Source organism: Ceratotherium simum, chromosome 17 (assembly GCF_057802395.1).
Source record: "Ceratotherium simum simum isolate JZ-2026a chromosome 17, ASM5780239v1, whole genome shotgun sequence".
NCBI classification, from domain to species: Eukaryota; Metazoa; Chordata; class Mammalia; order Perissodactyla; family Rhinocerotidae; genus Ceratotherium; species Ceratotherium simum.
Genome location: NC_141916.1, coordinates 51,387,759 through 51,408,225, shown reverse-complemented (window position 1 = coordinate 51,408,225; position 20,467 = coordinate 51,387,759). Strand labels below are relative to the sequence as shown.

The 20,467-nt window shown below is 33.6% G+C and overlaps 1 protein-coding gene across 1 annotated transcript; it reads right to left on the bottom strand.

The window, feature by feature from the left end:
* Positions 1-2,364: 2,364 nt before the first annotated feature.
* CLEC2B (C-type lectin domain family 2 member B) lies at positions 2,365-20,450 on the bottom strand. The gene is made up of 7 exons (XM_087442772.1): positions 20,193-20,450; positions 16,335-16,394; positions 14,921-15,010; positions 8,072-8,226; positions 4,897-4,997; positions 3,760-3,872; positions 2,365-2,697 (listed from the first exon to the last, which is right to left on the bottom strand). The coding sequence occupies exons 1-6, from the start codon at positions 20,284-20,286 to the stop codon at positions 3,773-3,775; spliced, it is 600 nt and encodes a 199-aa protein (XP_087298898.1). The 5' UTR covers positions 20,287-20,450; the 3' UTR covers positions 2,365-2,697; positions 3,760-3,772.
* Between the last annotated feature and the right edge of the window lie 17 nt (positions 20,451-20,467).

Sequence of the window (20,467 nt, the reverse complement as noted above, 5' to 3'; positions counted from 1 at the left end):
TTAGCTAGACTCACCAAGAAAAAAAGAGAGATAAATAAAATCAGAAATGAAGGAGAAGCAGTTACAACTGATACCACAGAAATACAAAGGATCATCAGAGAGTATTATGAACAATTATATGCCAACAAATTGGACAACCTAGAAGAAAATATAAGCACATTAAAGTAGAGAAAGCACAAAGCTCAGGACTCCTCGCCACATTATTCAGACCACCCACTACCCGAGAGGTGGTACCAAGAGGAGACAGATGGCCCTGATTATGTCTCTGACAAATGAGAACCACTTGTGTCAATGTGGCCACCAATGTCACCTTATCATCTACACAAGGGAGATAACCTAAGAAGACACTCAGGTCCTCTAGGCCCTAAAGTACAAAATAGCAGCATCTAAAGCTCAATATTGGCTATTCTTTTCAGCATTCACTTTCTATAGTCACTTCTTTCCTAGCAAATTAAAAAATAAAATAAAATAAAGCAATGCCTGACATATAGTAGGTGCTCAATAGCAATTGGTTGAATAAAATTTGAAAGATGCTATGAAGAATAACTGTGTATTACTTATGAGAATATAAAGTAGGGGGATCTGACATTGACACTGAACTCAGCTAACCCTCTTTAAATACATGACAAATGAACTAAGATCTGAAGTACATAGAACAATGTAGAAGAAGGAGAAAACCTTCCAAGAGGCCTCAGACAAAGCTGCAAAAGGTAAAAAAAAATCTCTTTTGGATTTAGTGAGTTTGTTATGCTTTAAAAAAATGCAAAAAATGTTAACGTTACTGGAAGCCAAGAAAGGATAAGCTAGGTGTGAAATATGGCTGGAAAACCTGAGGTGTCTTACATGTCATATATTTCCACTCTCATTTCAACAACAATTTGAAGCCAATAAAAGACTTTGTGTTGGGAGGCCTGTAGCTGGTGTATTAAAAGTATGTAGAGTATGACCTACTGAATGAGGAGGCACAAGCCACTCACATGTAGTAGGCAGGTAGCCCCCTCAGCATCTGAGCTCCTGCTTTGCGGGAGTGAAAACTCTGGGGTGGTTTTGATTGAAGGTGCAGTTTTAATATACTCACACAGAAGAGGTAAAGCCAGAAGATGTATTACCTACAGATGCCAGAAGTGGGGTGGATGCAATGAGCTCGGGAAAGGGCAGTCCTCTGTCCTAGGTCACTAGTGAGCAGGAGATAGAGAGCAAGGTAGCAAGCACATATTACTTATAAGGTGGTTTGGACAGAGGTCACTAACTTTTTGTGGGCTCAACTCTAAGTGGTTATTTTACAAAGTGCCCCAGGAAAAGCAAAGCAGGAACTTGTGGTATGAATCCTAAGCTTGGGTCCTTATCTAAATGTCCAGACTCTGGGTGTGAGCATGGTGGTCATACTGTAAAACGCCTAGGTAGCAACTCAGAATAGCTGTTTTCTCATCACAGGCTTTAATTAGCAGAGTGACCTCATCAGTTTTAAGTTGTGGAACCATTATTTTGGCTACAGTATGCGGAAAAGGAGTATGAGGAAGTGGATACTTAGAGTTAATTTAGGTGATTATTTCAGTAGCCTAGGCAAGAGATGACAGACTAGTGTGAAAGCTTTGGAGACAAAGAGAAATGAATTGAAATATAAACATTAATAGGACTTGTTGATTGACTGAAAATGGTAGATGAGGAAGAAAGCAATGTTAAGGATAATACCAAGTTTCTGTTTGTATGCAGCTAGTTGGATGGTGGTTCCATTTAGAGCACTGATGAGGGTCATATTTGGGGGCAAGATTATAAAATAAATTTTAAACACATTCAGATTAAGATACAATTGAGATGTTGAAATATGTTCAACATATATCTTTGAGGACATAATTCAACCCAGAACAGAGAAGAAGGGGAATTTTATTAAACCTATATATGACTAAAAGGCTACAAAAATTACTACTACCACATGGAATACAGTTTATAGTTTTTCATATTAAATATGCATAAATAACTACTTGGTAAAATGAATAAATTATCATTTATCCTCAACTGAAAAGAACCTGTGCAATTATTGATTGATAGATATTTTTTGCAGGGCCTCTGTTTAAATAAATAGTTTGATCAAATGTATTACAGAATTCATGAGCCCACAAGAGGTGTTATGATGTATCAATAAATATTCAGAATAATTAATAAAGGAGATTGACTATGTATTTGCTTATTGTCCAGTGAGTGTGCATGCAGGTTGTTTATAGTGTCTAGACATCATTTTTTCCCGTTCAGATCTAGGAACCATTTCTGCCCTCTTTATTGTCAAATGTGTCTTTCCTGGCTAATTTCATTCCTCACGCCATGAAAAAAAGTGAGCAAAGTTGTTATTATTCACAATGTCACGGCTCTTAGGAATTTGTTTTTATTGAAGCAACATGGATCTTCTTGAGTTTGCAGTTCCCTATCACCATTTGCTCAATTCTGATTACATCATTCATTACATCATGCTGTCCATCAATATTCTTTTCCAGTAACTCTCTCAAAGGTTGCTACTGGGCTTTACGAATGACCAAAAAAAAAAAAAAAACAATCTAATCTAAAATATGCAGAAAAATGTAAACAATAATTAATTTTCTAGACACATTAAATTTATCATTCAAAATTTTATAGCACAAATGTAGACAACACATCTTCCAATCACGTCTTCATAAAAGTCTGTAGGCCATAATCCTTGCCTTCCTAGAAAAAATTTTAGGATAATCACACTCATGAATTTAGATGTAAGAATATTATAAAAGAATATCAGAATGAATCTGTCTAGAATAAATATGATATCACATCATGACCAAGTTGAATTTTATCAAGGAATACAAAGTTCTTTAACATAAGAAAACTTATAAACGCCATTTACCACATTAAAAGATTAAGGAAGATAAATCATGAGAACATCAAAATAGATGCAAGAAACAAAAACACATTAAAAAAATTAAAAACCTCTTCCTATAAAAAACTCTTAGCAAATAGGAATAGAAAAGAACTGTCTTAACTTACAAAAAAGTATATAAAAAAACTAGAAGAAACACTACTAATGTTGAGATGTTAGAAGCATTTTCTATAAAATGTGGAAAAAGTCAAAAATGTTCACAATTAATATTGTCCTGGCAGTCCTACCCATTTTAATTAGGCAAGCTATAAGTAATAGTTATAAGACGTGAAAAAATAAAACTTATTAGGTTCTATGTTTTGCAGTATTTAAAAGAAATCACTAATTATTAGAATTTATGAGGGTTTTCAGGATGGATGTTAAACAAAAGAAGAATATCCAAAATAGTTACATTTCTATATAGAAATAACTATTTTAAAAGATAATAAAATTATGTAATTGCAATAGCAAAAATGTTAGTTACATATAATAGGGATACATACAATAAATGATATGCAGTAACTTTGTAGAAAAATTATATGTTATTTAAGAGGACAAAAATCAATGCAAGATGTATATATTATAAATGAATAAGAAGATAATATTATAAATATAACACTCTCAAAATTCACCTATAGATTCTACGAAATTATAAGATTCTTCTAAAATTGATATAGAAAAGCAAAGATCTAGGCCATTTGAAGAGTAAAAAAACAAGTTAAAGAAAATTACTTTAATAATTATGAAGATGTTTTATCAGGCTATAATACTAAAACAGTGAAATGTTGACAGTTAACTTATGCAGAGGGAAAGAAAAAAAGGTAACAGATATTAAAACCATCTTACTCATGGTTATGTCTGTCATCAGAAATACTTACATACTTAGTGTATTTATTTCCTGCAAATCCATTTTCTTTCTGCATAGCATCTAGCTGTTGCCACACCATCATCATTGAGGTAAGCACATTTTTCATTCCCTCTCACATGAAACCTATAGAAAAGGGATTAAACACTAAGGACTAGGGAGTCCTGTGATTTCTCCCTTGCCCAATGATGCGTTTTAAAAAAATATTACCTGTCCAAAGTCCTGAAAAAGTGTGCAGTGACACAGTCCTCTCTTGCTAGGGTTAAGATACCTGTGCCATATTGAACTATAAGAATCTGTCTTCCAAAAATTTGTATTTGTTAAATTGACATTGTTAGTTACATGTAATCAATAGAACTACCATTTCATATAAACCAATGGTTCTCAACTGGAAGCGATTTTGCCTTCCCTCTGCTCCCTGCAAGGGATACTTGCAACATCTGGAGATGTTTTTGGTTATCACAAGTGGAGGGAGAAGGGAGGCAATTGCTAGTGTCTAGTGGCCAGAGGCCAGGGATGCACAAGAAAACACCCCGTCCCCACAACAAAGAATTATTCAGTCCAGAATGTCAGTAGTGTTTCTAATGTGAAATTCTAATATAAACTAGGTGGCTAAGAGGATGGCAGTCACCATTTGGGGTGTTATGCTGAGGTCATGTGTGCAGTGAACTCAGGTCTTTAGATCCAATTTTCCATCTTGTAAAATGGAAGATATAAAGCCCAGGATAAATTGTATGTTATTTGAAATTGTCATTTCAAATAACAACAGGTTAAAAAGAACAACAAATTTAACTTGAACTGTAAAAGATGTCGGCCCACAGCTAACATGAAGTTTGAAAAATAGATATAGAATTGGAGAAGACAGGTTAAAACCAGGCAAAATTTTATTTTATTTTATTTTTTGGACTGTGTTTATGAAGCTCAGGTCTTTATTTTCAAATAATCAACTAGGTGATCTTTCCTTATATCTCGATTTCCAACTTCTCTGGTTAACTCTTGGAACTAATCTCAATACATGATACAATCTTCTGCACCTCATCTTTGCAACATGCACACAAATCTCGGGCTCTAGAGAAATATAACCAATGCATAGGTTCTAGAAAAGGTTGGGCTATCTAAATTTAAATATCTCAGAAAGAAAGAAACTTACCAGTTGTTAAATGTGGTTCCATTTACCCATTTTCTTTGATTTTCTCTCATCTCCAGCCCAATCCAGTGATCAGAAGTGCATTTGTAGTGCTTAAGAAAGTGCTTTAAAGACAAAATAGATTGCATAATTTTACTTGTGAGTTTTTACTACCATCTATAGTGTCCCTCTTGCTTTGCAGGTTGCGAAGGGAAGGCGACATATGTTCAGCTCCTGGCTCCACCAGAAAATAGCTATGGGATTTTGAAAAAGTATTTTACTCTTACCCTCAGTTTTCTTGTTTGTAAAACAAAGATGTGAGATAAATTTTCTTTAAAATACTTTTTGATTCCAAATTGATAAATATTCAACATGGAAATCTATTCCTCCAGGATTTTTAAACTGTAAAATCCTGGAAAGTTAGTATTTGCAATTATGCTCTTGCACAGTCTTCCCAATCATAAGATATTTATTATAATGTTTTTCCACTTCCCAGTAAATACTAGTATATTGAGTTTAATGTTATATTTTACTTTAACTTCTCTCGCAAAACAATCATACATGCACATGCACACACACATGCATGCGTGTATGCACACACACCTCATATATCCAATTCCTTTAGAATCTAATTATCAAGTTTTATTTTTCTGCCAAATATTTTTATTTCTAAAGGAATCATTCAGGGGAAATATATGTTTTCCTGATATTTCCCCTTTTCTCCTTTTTATTCATTCAATGTTGAAATTTCTTGTGACCTTAGAGCCTTTTTTATCATAGAATTATGTTATATGTAGAAAGTCATTGAGTCTACTCTGCTACTAAATAGCTGGGAAACCATAAGCTTGACATTGTATCAACCAAGGTTCAATTTTATGATAAAAGTAAGGGAATTGTGACAGATCATAACACTATTGTCCATTCCTATCTAATAACAGTGACACTAATAACCTTTGGCATTGTGCTATAACATCTTCTGCAGCATTTCATGAATTTATTTGGAAAAAATATCAGTTCATTAGTCTAAGCTTTGGTTTTACAAAGGAACAGATTAAGAAAACATTGTCCCTGGATTCACAGCTTCATTTGTAGTGAGGAAAATTATATAAACAGAGTTAGAAAATATTCTACTTGATAAAGAGATGATAATGAGTATTATGAATACAGGGAGGAGTAGAAGATTCCATATAAATGTAGAGGGCAAGGGAGAAGAGGGAAGTTCATATTTGAGATTTAGGAAAGAGATTGTTTGAAGGAAGAAAAAAAAATATAAGAAAAGATAAATGTATTGGAAACCAACAGGATATATGTGATCGGATAACTGGGAAAATTGGATGAGATTCAGTAGTTTTGGTCTTCTTGACAGGGAACCAGGAGATACATTTCCTAGAGACTGTCCTACGAAAAATGTTAATCGTTATTTGTTCAATAAAGATTTGCCCATGTAGCCTCTTGTTAAAAATGCAAGGTAATTTTAAATAGGTGGAAATAAATATGGAAAACAGTTTACAAAACAACCTTCATCTCATTTTAACTGAAGAAAACATTTTGTAATTTAAATAAATATATGTAATATTTTAATTAAACTATTTTAAATAAACAGTGCTTTAAAATTCCTCCATACATTACTTTTTAACACTCCTTCACGGATAGCTTTACCTCATTCTGTTTGTCATTTAAATTTTTCCCAGATTATGTAGTACATAATAGCCCTCTATGATCTTCAAAATATATCAGGATATTATATGATAAAAGTCTTTTTTCTTGATCCAAACAGTACAATTATTCTTATCTGATATATTTAATGATTTCTCTTAAGCTCAAAATTAATTAGTTTTCTGTACTTCTGTTCTTTGTGTTTCAGGATATTCACTATTTTTGTCAGTCTTCACTGAAAAAATTCCTATAAATGAAGATTTTTTAAAATATTTTGCTTTGTCATTTCCTTATCCTTCAAAAATTTTATCATCACATTATTTTTCTATTTTGCTGCTAATTTACCCTGTTTTTTTCCCAAGAGGAACTGTAAAGGACAGCTTAAAGATTTCTCAGAATGTTCATTTCAAAAGTCTTGCAAAATTCGGCAGTGAAACTGTTGACTATGGAAGCTCTTCCTACTAAATTGAGCCTGAATCTTACTTTTTAATTTGAAGTCTATTCTTAACATATCTAGTTTTTCACATTTTATTCATGTTTCTATACCTTTTGTTGCATACAGAATAGTTTAGTTTCTTTGTACTGACCTATAAATTGCCCCAGCCTGGTTCACATCCATTTAAATTTAAACTAATCTTCAGGCAGATTGCAGATACATATTTTGTTTGCCACAGAAGTACAACACAATTCTCTCTTAACAATGTTGACTGCTGTGCCGTGCTGCTTTACATTTTAAGCACTTTTTATTGCACATTATTCACAAAAATTTTTTTAAAACAAGTTACTTGACCTCTTAAATTGACCCTTTACTTTAAAAGAGACTAAACAAAAGTGAAAACATATGCTTACCACATAAGTAACTTGGCAAAGAACAGATTTCACAAGTGCAGAAGTATATAGTTTCACAATCCCTTGTGAAAGTTCTTCGAGATTCTTTTTACTCATAGGATTTTTGCCACATGAATCAATGTTTATTCAACAAAGATCCACTAAGCTTTTAATTTATACCTGCCTTTATGCTACAGCAAAGGATACAATTTCAAGCAAAACACGATGTCTGCTCACTGGAAGCTCATACCCCAGTCTAGGGGGAAACTTTGGTTACACACCTATTGCATTACTGGTAGTGAGTGCTCTGATGGAGGTTGCCATGGGACCACAGGGACAAACAGCAAAGCAAACCTGAGAAGGCAGAGGAATGTTCTTCAAAGGGAGTGGAATGAGAATCCCATTCTTCCTGAGGCAGTTCTCTCTGTGGAGTCCTGGCTTATAAAGGTTTCCAAATATTATCAAACTCTTCTATTTATGCTCCTTAAAATATAAAGATAGCTATCAAGTCGACTACTTGATGTTTAAGTCTTGTACTAGCCAAACAAGTTACAACCAGCTTTTTCAACTGTATCTCATATGGCATGTTCTGAACATTCAATATTCTGCATATATAGACAGGCATGTGTGAAGTTTTAAAAAACATATTGGCATTTAAATATTCCCAATTCCCCTACTCAAGATAATTCATAAGAATGCATATTAAATTAGTTACCATTTCTTCAATGTTGTCAATCACAGTTAGGTCAGCATGTTGTGTGGAACAATTGTATTTACTTGAATTCCAATCCTTTTCTTCTTTAGAGAAATAATAGCATTTGTCTCGGAAACCAATCCAATCATTTGGGCAACTATACTGAGGTTTTTTATCTGGAAATGAGAAAAATACATATTTTAAGGACAAGATGAAATAACATGCTACAGTGTTTTGAGATCATTGAAGAAAGATAGGATTGTAATGTAAAATATTATGCTCATGATCCAGAATTGCATATCTATCACATAACTAGTTGAAAAACCAATTTCATTTTAGATTAAATGACAGCAGTTCAGACTTTAACAGGATACCGATATTCCTTTCAATTCTAACCTCAGTGTTACATAGGATTTCCTAGAGCAACCCGGTGATTTCACTTGTGTTAAGTCACCTTTGCCATTTCTTGGTAAATGAAATATAATGAAATCCTAGCAGTATCTGGGAGTAATAAAAATATTAATTTATACTAGACCATTCTAAATCTAGGACACGTGATTTAATCTCAAGAAAGCAACGAAAATAATAAAACAGAATATATAACTAATAAGATATGTGTTGAATTGCCTGTTGTCAACTGGGTACCACCATGACTATACGGTTTTGAGTTAACAAATGAAAAGAACCCACAAGAGATTTGGAAGGTGAACGTAAAACAGAAGGCATTATTCTTGGAGACTTCGGGCGTTAGAACTTCACAGGCCTTTTCATGATTTCTCTTTTGTATTCTTGGCAGCTGGATGTGTTAGCTTCTTAGACTTTTCTCTAATCTCTGGTTCTCCAAACACATTAGTGCTTTAAACCAAAATCATTAGTGTGTATTTCTCCTCCAGCTAAACGGCCTTCCACACCATCACTCTCCAGCTCTTCCCAGTCATGTTTCCCTTATTCCTACATTAAAGTCCTACTGTTGTAACATTCGCAATGTCTATTTTCCTGAACACACCCAGACTGAATCAGTTTTTGGTACCAAAAGTGGTTCTAAGAGAATCTTAAGGGTAAGATATGATATTGATTTTTCAATGTAATTCATTTTAAAGGCATTGATCCAATCACCAGTTGTAAATGGGATGCTGGTGATCTATGATGCACAGTGGTAAAACAATTAGTTAAATTATCATCTATAGTCACCTGATGCCAAGTACCTATAAAAGTTAAAACCTTTAACATCATTCTCTTAATCACTGATATAACAACAGGCAAAAAGAGCAAGGATAATAATATATGAACACCATGATTAACAAAATTAAGCCAGTTGACATACATAGACAGCTACATGCAACAACAACAGAATGTACATTCTTTAAAGTGCACAGGAAACATTTACCAAAACAGGCAATAAAGTGGCAAAAACAAATTTTAAAAGATTGAAGACATTTACAGTATGTCACCTGACTGCAGTAGACTTCAGCCATATATCAATAACAAAAATAAAATTAGAAAATCACCAAAATTTGCAAATTAAGCAACAGTGCTAAATAGCTCATGAGGCAAAGAAGAAGAAGAAATCATTGGAAATAGAAAATATTTTGAACTTAAAGATAGTTACATATATTTTGGTATATGTGATATATACGTAATATAATATCAAAACTTATGGGATATGAATAAACTTGTGGAACACAGCACATTGCCTTAGAGCTGAAAGGAAAATTCACTGGCTTAAATTTATGTTTTAAAAAAGAAGGAAGATTTTTTAAAAAGACAATTATCTATCTCAAAATGTTAGTAAGAGTGGCGAATTAAAATCAAAGTAGAAAGAAAGACACCATTAAAAAATAAGAGCAGAAATCAATTGAATAGAAATTAATGTAAAATCCAGCAAGCGCACAAATTCATGAGTTGTCTTTTTGAATAATCTAAAATAGCATAGAACACTAGGAAAACAGGTAAAAGGAAAAAAATTAAATAGAAGGAGATAAAGCAACAAATTAGCAATACCATGAATGAAACAGGTAAACAGGAGAACAGGAATAATAAGAATTAGAGCAGAAACTGATGAAATTAAAAACAGGAAATTAATAGGGAAAACCAACAAAGTCAAAAGCTGTTTTTTTGCAAAGAACAATAAAATCAATAACTCTCTAGCCATACTAGGGAAAAAGGGAGAAGACACAAATTAATAATATCAGAAATGAAAGAGAGGACATCACAACTTATCCCAGGGAAATCAAAAGGATAATAAAGAAATACTATGAATAACTTAATGCCCACAAATTTGATAGTCTATGTAAAATGGAACAATTCCTTGAAAGACACAATCTTCCAGAACTCACATAAGAAGAAATAGACAATCTGAATAGGTCTATTTGTTAAAGAAATTGAGTCAGTAATTAACAATTTCCCAAAATAGAAAGCACCAGGCCCAGATGGATTTATTGGTGAATTCAACTAAACATTTAAGGAAGAAATTATGCTAATTCTCTACAATCTCTTTCAGAGGATAGAAGCACAGGAGTACTTACTAACTCATTCCATGAGGCCAGCATTACCCTAATACCAAAACCAAAGACATTACAAGGAAAAAATAAAAAAACTACAGACCAATATCTCTCACGAACATAGATGCAAAAATTCTCAACAAAATATTAGCAAATCAAATCCAATAGTGTATAAAAAGAATTATACACAAAAAGTGGGATTTATCCCAGATATGCAAGGCTGGTTCAATATTTAAAAATCATTAATGTCATCCATCACATCAACAAGCTAAAAAAGAAATCACATGATTGTATCAATATAAGCATTTGATGAAATCCAACACTCATTCATGACAAAAACTCTCAGTAAACTAGGAATTGAGGAGAACTTCCTCTACTCAATAAAGACTATTTACAAAACCCCTACAGTTAATATCATATTTTATTGTGAGAAGCTGCAGGCTTTCTCACTAGGATCAGGTACAAGGCAAGGATATCCCTTTTCACCACTCCTTTTCAGTATTGTACTGGAAGTTCTACCTAATGCAATAAGGTAAGGAAAGGAAATAAAAGGCATATGGATTAGGAAGGAAGAAATAAACTGTCTCTGTTCACAGAGGGCATGATTTTGTGTAGAAAATCTGGAAGAATTGGAAAAAAGTCCTAGAACTAATAAGCAATCGCAGCAAGGTTAGAGGATACAGGTTAATATACAAAAGTCAATTGCTTTCCTATGTACCAGCAATGAACAAACGGAATTTGAAATTAAAAACATAATGCCATTTATAGTAGAACTCCCAAAATAGAATACATAGGTATAAATCTAACAGAATATGTCTAAAATCTATATGAGGGTAATTACAAAACACTGATGAACAAAATCAAAGAACTAAATAAATTGAGAGCTTATTCCATGTTCGTGGATAGGAAGACTCAATATTGTCAAGATGTCAGTTATTCCCAACTTAGTCTATAGATGCAATGCAATCCCAATCAAAATCTCAGAGAGTTATTTTGTGGATATCAGCAAGCCGATTCTAAAGTTTACAAGGAGAGGCAAAAGACACAGAATAGCCAACCGATATAGAAGGAGAAGATGAAAGTTGGAGGACTGGCACTACCCAGCATAAAGACTTACTGTAAAGCTACATTAATCAAGCCAGTGTGGTATTGGTGAAAAAATAGACAAATAGGTCAATGGAACAGACTAGACAGCCTAGAAATATACCCACATAAATATAGTCAACTGAACTTAGACAAAGGAACAAAGGCAATACAATGGAGCAAAGATAGTCTTTTCAACAAATGGTGCTGGAACAACTGAACATCCACATGCAAAAAGAATGAATCTAAACACAGGCCTTATATCCTTCACAAAAATTAACTTAAATATATCAAAGACCTAAATTTAAAACACGAAACTGTACAACTCCTAGAGGATAACATAGGAGAAAACCCAGACGACCCTGGAATGGTGATGACTTTTCAGATACAACACCAAAGGCACAGTCAATGAAAGAACTAATTGATAATTTGGACTTCATTTTAATGAACAACTTCTACTCTATGAAAGACAATATCAAGAAAATGAGAAGACAAGTCACAGAGTGGGAGAAAATATGTGTAAAAGACATACCTGATAAAGGACCATTATGCAAAATATACAAAGAATCTTTAAACTTAAAAATAAGAAAACAAACAATCCAATTAAAAAATAGGCAAAAAGCATGAACAGACATCTTAGCAAAGAATATATACATATGGCAAATAAGAATACCAAAAGATGCTTCACATCATATTTCATCAGAGAAACGTAAATTTAAACAAGTTACTACACTCCCATTAGAGTGGCCAAAATTCAGAACACTGACAATACCAAATGCTGGCGAGGATGTGGAGCAACAGGAACTCTCATTCATTGCCATTAGGAGTGAAAAATGGTACAGGCCCTTTGGAATTCAGTCTGGAGGTTTCTTACAAAACTAGACATACTCTGGGGCTGGCCTGGTGGCATAGTGATTAAGTGCACGCACCCCTCTTCCGCGGTCTGGGGATTGCAGGTTCGGATTCCAGTGGCAGACCAATGCACTGCTTATCAAGCCATGTTGCGGTGGCGTCCCATATAAAGTAGAGGAAGATGGGCATGGATGTTAGCCCAGGGCCAATCTTCCTCAGCAAAAAAAAAAGAGGAGGATTGGCAAAGGATGTTAGCTCAGGGCTGGTCTTCCTCACACACACAAAAAAAAACTAGACATACTCTTACCATACAATCCAGCGATCACACTCCTTGGAATTTACTCAAAGAAGTTGAAAACTTATGTCCACACTAAAACCACCTGTACACAGATGTTAACAGGAGCTTTCTTCCTAATTGCCAAAACTTGGAAGCAATCAAATGCTCTTCAGTAGGTCAATGGATAAGTAAACTGTTATACATCCAGACAATGGAGTATTATTCAGTACAGACAAGAAATGAGCTACCACACCATGAAAAGAACACAGGAGATCCTTAAATGCATATTACTAAGTGAAAGAAGCCTGTCTGAAAAGTCTACATAACATATGATTTCCAATTATATGACATTCTGGAAAAGGCAAAACTATGGACACAATAAAAACATCAGTGGTTGCCAGGCATTGGGTGGAGGGGGAATGAATAGGTGGGGCAGAGAATTTTTAAGGTAGTGAAAATACTCTGTATGATGCCATAATGAGGGATACATGTCATTATACATTTTTCTAACTTCATAGAATGTACAACACTAGGAGTGAACTATCAAGTAAACTGTGGATTTTTCAATAAATTGCTCCAGATCAAAAGATTATCTGAGTGAAAGAAATACGTTTTGATGACCATATCCTAAAACTCAGAACAATCAGTTTCAAAAGGATTATAGCTCTGAATGTGAAATTAAGAAAACTATAATAAATATTATAATAGAAACTCTAGAGTAATATCTTCATCTCTTTGGGGTGCAGTGAATTTCTTTAACAGGATGAAAAATGTAGTAACAACGAAAAATAAAAAAGAATATTATCCTATCTTAAAATTAAGAACTGTTCATTGAAAGACATCATACAGAGGATAAATTTAAACTTCATAGTGGAAGAAGACATTTGCAATAGAAATACAAAAGATTTTTATCTAGTATATTAAAAAATTTTTACAACTCAATTAAAATATGGGCAAAGTATCTGAACATGCTTATCATAAAATATTGTTACTAAATGAGCTGTAAACATGAAAAGGAGCTTAACAGTATTGGTCATCAGAAAAATATCAATGAAAGCCACAATAAGATATCAACACATAATCACTGAAATGGAAAAAATGGGTAAAACTGACAGCAAAATGATAAGTACATTGAGCAACTGACATTCTAATATATTTTTGGTTGGATTATCTACTATCTATGGTATTATCTACTAAAGCTAATCTATGCATCCTCTATGACTTAACAATTCTTCTTACAAGTATATTTCAAATGATGTCCACTATTCACTAAAAGACTAAAAGTATAAGGATATTCAAAGCAGCACAGTTTGAAGTAGTCAAAATGTGGCACAATTCAAATGTCCATCAAAAGTAGAATGATTAATAAATTAATATATAGCACGGAGTACTCTAAGCAAGGATCTGCAGACCACAGTCTGAGGCCAAATTAAGAGCTAAGAATGATTTTTACATTTCACAATAATCAAAATAATGAAAAAATCAAAGTAATTAAAAGAGGAATAATATTTTTTGACACATGAAATTTACATAATATTCAAATTTCTGTCTTCAATTTTATTGAAACAGCCATGCTCAGTTGTTTACATATCTTTTGTGGATGCTTTTACACTACACATACAGAGTTGAGTAGCTACAAAAGAGATGTACGGCTAACAAAGCCTAAATTTTTTATTATCTGGTCCTTTATATAAAAAATTTTCCAACCCCCTTCTGTGACAGTGCGTTAATGAACTTCTGTGACGTGTTATAACATGGAAGAATCACACAAGCATAATGTGGAACAAAAGAAACAAGATGTAAAGGATACATACAAATTGCATGATTTTATTCACATAAAACTTTTTAAATGGGCCAAACTTACCTATGGCAATAAAAGTCAAAATAGTGATTACCATTCACATGGGAAAGTTGAATGGAATGTGAGATTATCAGGGTGAACAATTCTGTCTTATTTTCGCATCTCCCAATGCCTTACATAGGTTATGTAATTCATGATAACTCATTCATTGATACCTATTAAATGTATCATGAATAATGAGAAGGAAGTGAGAACAATGAGAAAAGATCATAACTGAGATAGGAAAGAAAAGGATCATACAATAGGAAGTCCTGAAATAAAAACAAGTGAAGAAATAAAGGATGTAATGAACTCACGTGTTAAACTAATTGGAATATAAACAATTAAACATATTGCAAATATTACATTTAGTATGACAGAACACATTAGCTTCTTGTTCTTAGTACCTGAAAAATAAAAAAAAAATACATTTAGATTAAGCAACAGGTACAAGAAAGACTAAATTTGCATTCATAACCATACCTAACAGACTTTTTTATTCTTATTTTTCACAAGGAGATGGCACAAAACATACTTTTTCTTCTTTGTCATATGGAAAAATATCTGTTCTTTTCTTTTGGTTGAAATTTCTCAGGACATCCTTATATCTATCCAATCCAAGCGTTACCATGGATTTTACTGTTATAGCCCAAGGAATGAAAGACATATGGCTCTTTAGCGTAGAATTTCCTCAGCCTGGAGCCACACCCAGGCCTTCATATCCTTCCTCTATGGTGAAATATCAGCTCATCCTAACATTCCTTGAATGTTTCAAAGAAAATCTGCTTTCTAACTAATGACAAGTTTATTGTAAAGGATAGATAGCATAGTATATTTGAAGGGTCATGGAATAATCAATCCAAAGATTTGAGACAGAGATTTTTGCCACAAACAAGCAATGGGAACTTGGACAAATCATTATTTCTTTTTCTGGTCCTGTATTTCCTCATGTGCAAAATTAGTAGAACAGAATAAATCTCTTTACATATCTTTTGTGAGGAATTGTTTTTCTTCTGTTAGTGCCCACTTAGGAAAACAATATGGTGCATAAGTTTTTTGAAATGAAACATTTTTATTATTTTATGTGATTATAAAGTATTCATCCTTGTTGTAAAATTTTATGAAATTTAAAAAACTATAAAAGTTACTTTAAGATAGATATAAACTTATTGAGAGCATTTATCATTACTTTTTTTTCATTTCATTACTTTATTCTTCTAGTGAAGAATTAGTTACTCTTTTGTTAAATAAACTTTTTCCTTAGTGGATATATGAAAGAAATGAAATTTAAAATACATCTAAATTTACACTACTTAGAGATAACAGTATTATCAATTGGGTTAACATCCTTCCATCCATATATTTCTCTAATCCCACTATCACACATATAACCTCCCTCTCAAATATACATAATTTTATATGAGTACAACTATCATGTACCCATTGTTCTATACTCTAATAGTTTCAGTTAACAATTTGTTCTTCTCATGTGTGGCAGACTATTAAAAATGGCCCCCAACGTATCACGCCTCCCTGTGTCCACCACCCTTTTGACACAGGATCTTGCTACTCCTCCCATTAAGAGATTTACTGTATCTCCTGACATTTGAATATGAATTGGCCTTGTGCCTTACTTGGACCGATAGAATGTGGGAGAAATATATTCTGGGACTTAAGAGCCCAGCCCTTAACAGACCTTGTAATTTCTACTATCACTCTTCTGGAACTCACCCTCCATCTGAAGAAGGCCAAGCTTACCATCCAACAGATCCCAGCAACCAAATAAGAAATCTGAGAGAGAGAGAGTATGGAGGATAAACATCTAAAACCAACCACTAAGGCTCAAATCTGTGAGTGATGACATTTTGGATCCTCAGTCCCTGCCCAAATACACCAGCTGGCATACTGTAGAGGAGGCATGAGCCATCCCCACTGTATTTTGTCCACATTCCTAACCCATTGAACCATGAGCAATACAATGATTGTTGTTTTAAGACACTAAATTTTGGGGTGATTGTTCATTTAGAGCAATAGCTAAATTTATACATCATGTAAAAGTATAATTTGACATTATAATTTTAATGGCCGATAGCATTCTATCACATGTCTATACCATTAAAAAAACAAAAAACTAACCCTCTTCTGATGCATATTTAGGCTGCTCCATCCCTTTTTTAAACCAAAGCTAGAATAAGTGTAATTTAATGTATCTTGCATATTTGTCTAATTATCTTCTTAAGAAACATTTTCAAAAATAAATAAATTGGCATATATTGGTTAAATGTTCTTCCAGAAGTGTGGTACTAATCTATACCCTCATGAGTAATACATGAAAATAGTGGTAGCCATAAAAATTCATAAAAAATTGATTTTTATAGATTACCATAAGGAGTGAGAGGGAATGCAGTAAAGAGAATATCAGCATCATTTTTGAGCCACCAAACTGTTACTATTTTAACTGAGAAATATCATTATGGAGTTATATTTTACTTTATATATTTCTGCCAAATTTCCGAAAAGTCTTATCATTAGCTGTGCGTTTTTTCTGAGTATCCAGAATTTCTTTCTTTCTTTTTTTTTTTTTTGAGGAAGATAGCCCTGAGCTAACATCTGATGCCAATCCTCCTCTTTTTGCCCAGGAAGATTGGCTCTGGGCTAACAGCTGTGTCCATCTTCCTCTACTTCATATGGGACGCTACCACAGCATGGCTTGACAAGCGGTGCGTCAGTGCGCTCCAGGGATCCGAACCTGCAAACGCAGGCCTCCGAAGTGGAGCGCGCACACTTAACCACTAGGCCACCGGGCTGACCCCCTGATTATCCAGAATTTCAAAGCTATACAATAAGCATGAACTGTAGCATATGCAAAGCTTCACTTTTGAACCAGTACTGTGTTTATTCGTTCATCCTTTAACAAATGTTTACTTGTTAATAACCTACTCCAAACTAGTTCCCATAAATGTAATAGTAAGCAAAAAATACATAATCCATGCCCTCCTGGAACTTACTTTTGGTGGAAAAGACTGACAATAAACTAATAAAAAAGAAGTTAAAAATACAGATTGAAGGAAGTGCTAGAAAGGCAATAAACAGGGTGTCAGACTGATAAGGGGAAAGAGACTAAAAAGTATAGTCTGGAGGGCCACTCCGTGGAAATGACATCAAAACCAAGACCTAAAATATGAGCAGTGGCTATCTATGCAAAATAAACAAGAGAAAGCACTTCAAGCAAAGAGAACAAGTACAAGTGCCTTGAATCAGGAAAGAACTTAGAATGTAGCAAAGTGTAACAAGTGTGACTAGGTCAGAGGTAGCAGAGGAGAATATAATTTTATTATGTAGTAAACAAGAGCAAAATGATGCTAAGCTTTGAAGGCCCCGGGAAAGAACTTGATTTTCCTCTAAGTATGATGGGAAACCACTGGATTTTTTTGGAAGGGTGTTTGACATTACCAGATCTGTGTTTTTAAAAGGTCTGTATGGGGTGGAGAGACTATTTAGGAGGCTATAACTCACCAACTAAATTATGGTGGTGTCTTAAATAAGACTAGTAGCAGTGGAGGTAGAAAAACTCAAATGGAGCACGTGAAGGTCATTGGTCTTGCTAGAGTGGTTTTAAGGAGTAGTGCGGAAGGAAGTCAGATTCCTGGAAGGAAGGAAGTGAAATCAGCGTGTGGACTCTCAGGGAGCTTCTGCCGTGTGAAGCAGAGCAAACAGAGTGAGTGAGTTGGAATGGGATGAATAGTTACAGCAGGATTTTTTTAAAAGATATAACAAATATTGTTTCCATGCATTTGGGGATTATTCAGTGTGAAAGGGATAGATTGCTGATGCAGGCAGGAGGAGGAGGGAATAATTAAATTAAAAAGAATAACTCTTGCATAGGCTAGAAGGATTGTGGTCTGAAGTACAAATGGAGGGATTGCTCCCAGGTAGGAGAAATGACCAGACCTCCAATGTAGCAAAGGTCAAAAAGAGGAGAAACAGAACATACATCTGTCTTTTCAGCCTTTTTGGGGCTGTATGTGCCTCCGTTCCGAACTTGAGTCCAGGTTTTTCCTAATGAGGTTTTTAATCACCTTTCAAACATTTTCTTATTAATTTATTCATTTTCCTCAAATATTAGGTGTCAAGAAATCCAATACTTGTTTTCTCTTTTCTATGCCATCAGTCAAGTCAATATGTCATTATGGTATTCTATTTGTCCATGAATTGGCATAGTGAACAAAAGGATATTACAGTTATAAATATTACAGGTTCAAAATCTTGGTCAAATATTTACAATGTATAATTTTATTTTCTTATCTCATTTGAGCCTATATCTCTTCATCCATTAAATGGATGTAGATGTGCTATGTTTTCAAAAGTTCTGGCTTATACCAGGAATTAAATAAAAGAAAGCTTTTGTTATTAATTTTTCTGTGTTAGCTCTCCCATCTTTCCACATTTTAATTACTGTGTGTGGGGGGGAGTGAAAGTTATTTACTGCTATATTAAATGAAATTTCTTAATATATGTTTTCCTCTTCATTATTTTAAGTAGGTAGTAGGGCTCATTTGGTATCCTTCCCTCCAGAATGATTATTGAAAGAAAACCTAAAGTGCTTGAAATCAGTGACCCTTTCATTTTTTAAAAAATCCTAGCTTATTAAAGGGATGAGTCAGAGAATCACTGATGGATTTACGAAAGAGGACATGCCTCTGAGCCAAGAGGAAGGAAGAAGGGCATGTGCATGCTGACAGTACGAGAAATGATAACTTGCATGTACCACTTGAAATTAAATGGCAAATGTTTAAAACTCACCATAGTCCCTAAATCATAGATTGTTGCATTTAAGACATTTTAGCATATTCTTTCCCTTCTTCACCATATTTTGACTATAAACAGCCCTGTTAAAACAACTTTGAAGATTTGCCTGTTAGATTTAGAATTTGGATCTTACATACTCTGATCTTGCTATTTAATACATCCAATGCTACCAAGTTGTTTTCTAAGGTTTTCTTTTTTCTTTTCTTTTTTTAGCACCTTTTCTTTCCTTATCCTTCTTAAGGTTGCCAGAGACATCATTAAGGATATCAGGGTACCCACAATTGTTTAGATAGAAGTAGGATAGGTAGATAATCTTTCTGTGATTAAGAACCTCTAAAGTCTAGTTTATCTTGACTCTACTCTCCATAAACAAGCTTTCAACATATTAGAAATATTGGCCAACTTTTTCATATGATGTATGCATTTTGGGCATTGAATGAGTATGTGGATAAAATTTAATACCTTCTCCAGTATTGGTTTTATTAAATACTTAGTCAAAGTGAAACTAAATCTTGAACAGTTTTAAGCTGTGGTTAATCTCTCTCCATTATCAATTAAGATAAGATAAAGGGAATCTGAATTATAAGGACAAAATAGTCAATTACAAATCTAAGTTTTGTTATAATTTTCATTTATGGCGATAACTAAAAAAAGTATTTTTTTTGCCTTGGTGGATGAAACTACAAAACCCATTTCATGTTTTTAAAGGCTTTTGTTTAACATTATGTTTCATAATTTCAATAAATAACTTTCATTTTGAACAATAGGAAATGTCCTTACCTTGCTTCTTTCGTTTTTCAGCTCTTTGGTTGCTATTATCATTTCTTGCTGTGACTTCTTCAGCCGGGGCAGCTACCTCTGGGCTTTGTGTCATCTTCCAAAACCTCTCTTCAAAATTTTAACTTTAATATAAAAATGTTGTTGTTGTTTTTACAACACAGCTCCAAACTAGAGTTATGCTGCTGCTGAAAAGTAAAGCAAGTTTTTATGCAGTATTTCTGAAAATGAAAGTAATCATCTGACTATGATTGAGTTGAACTATTATCTACCCACAA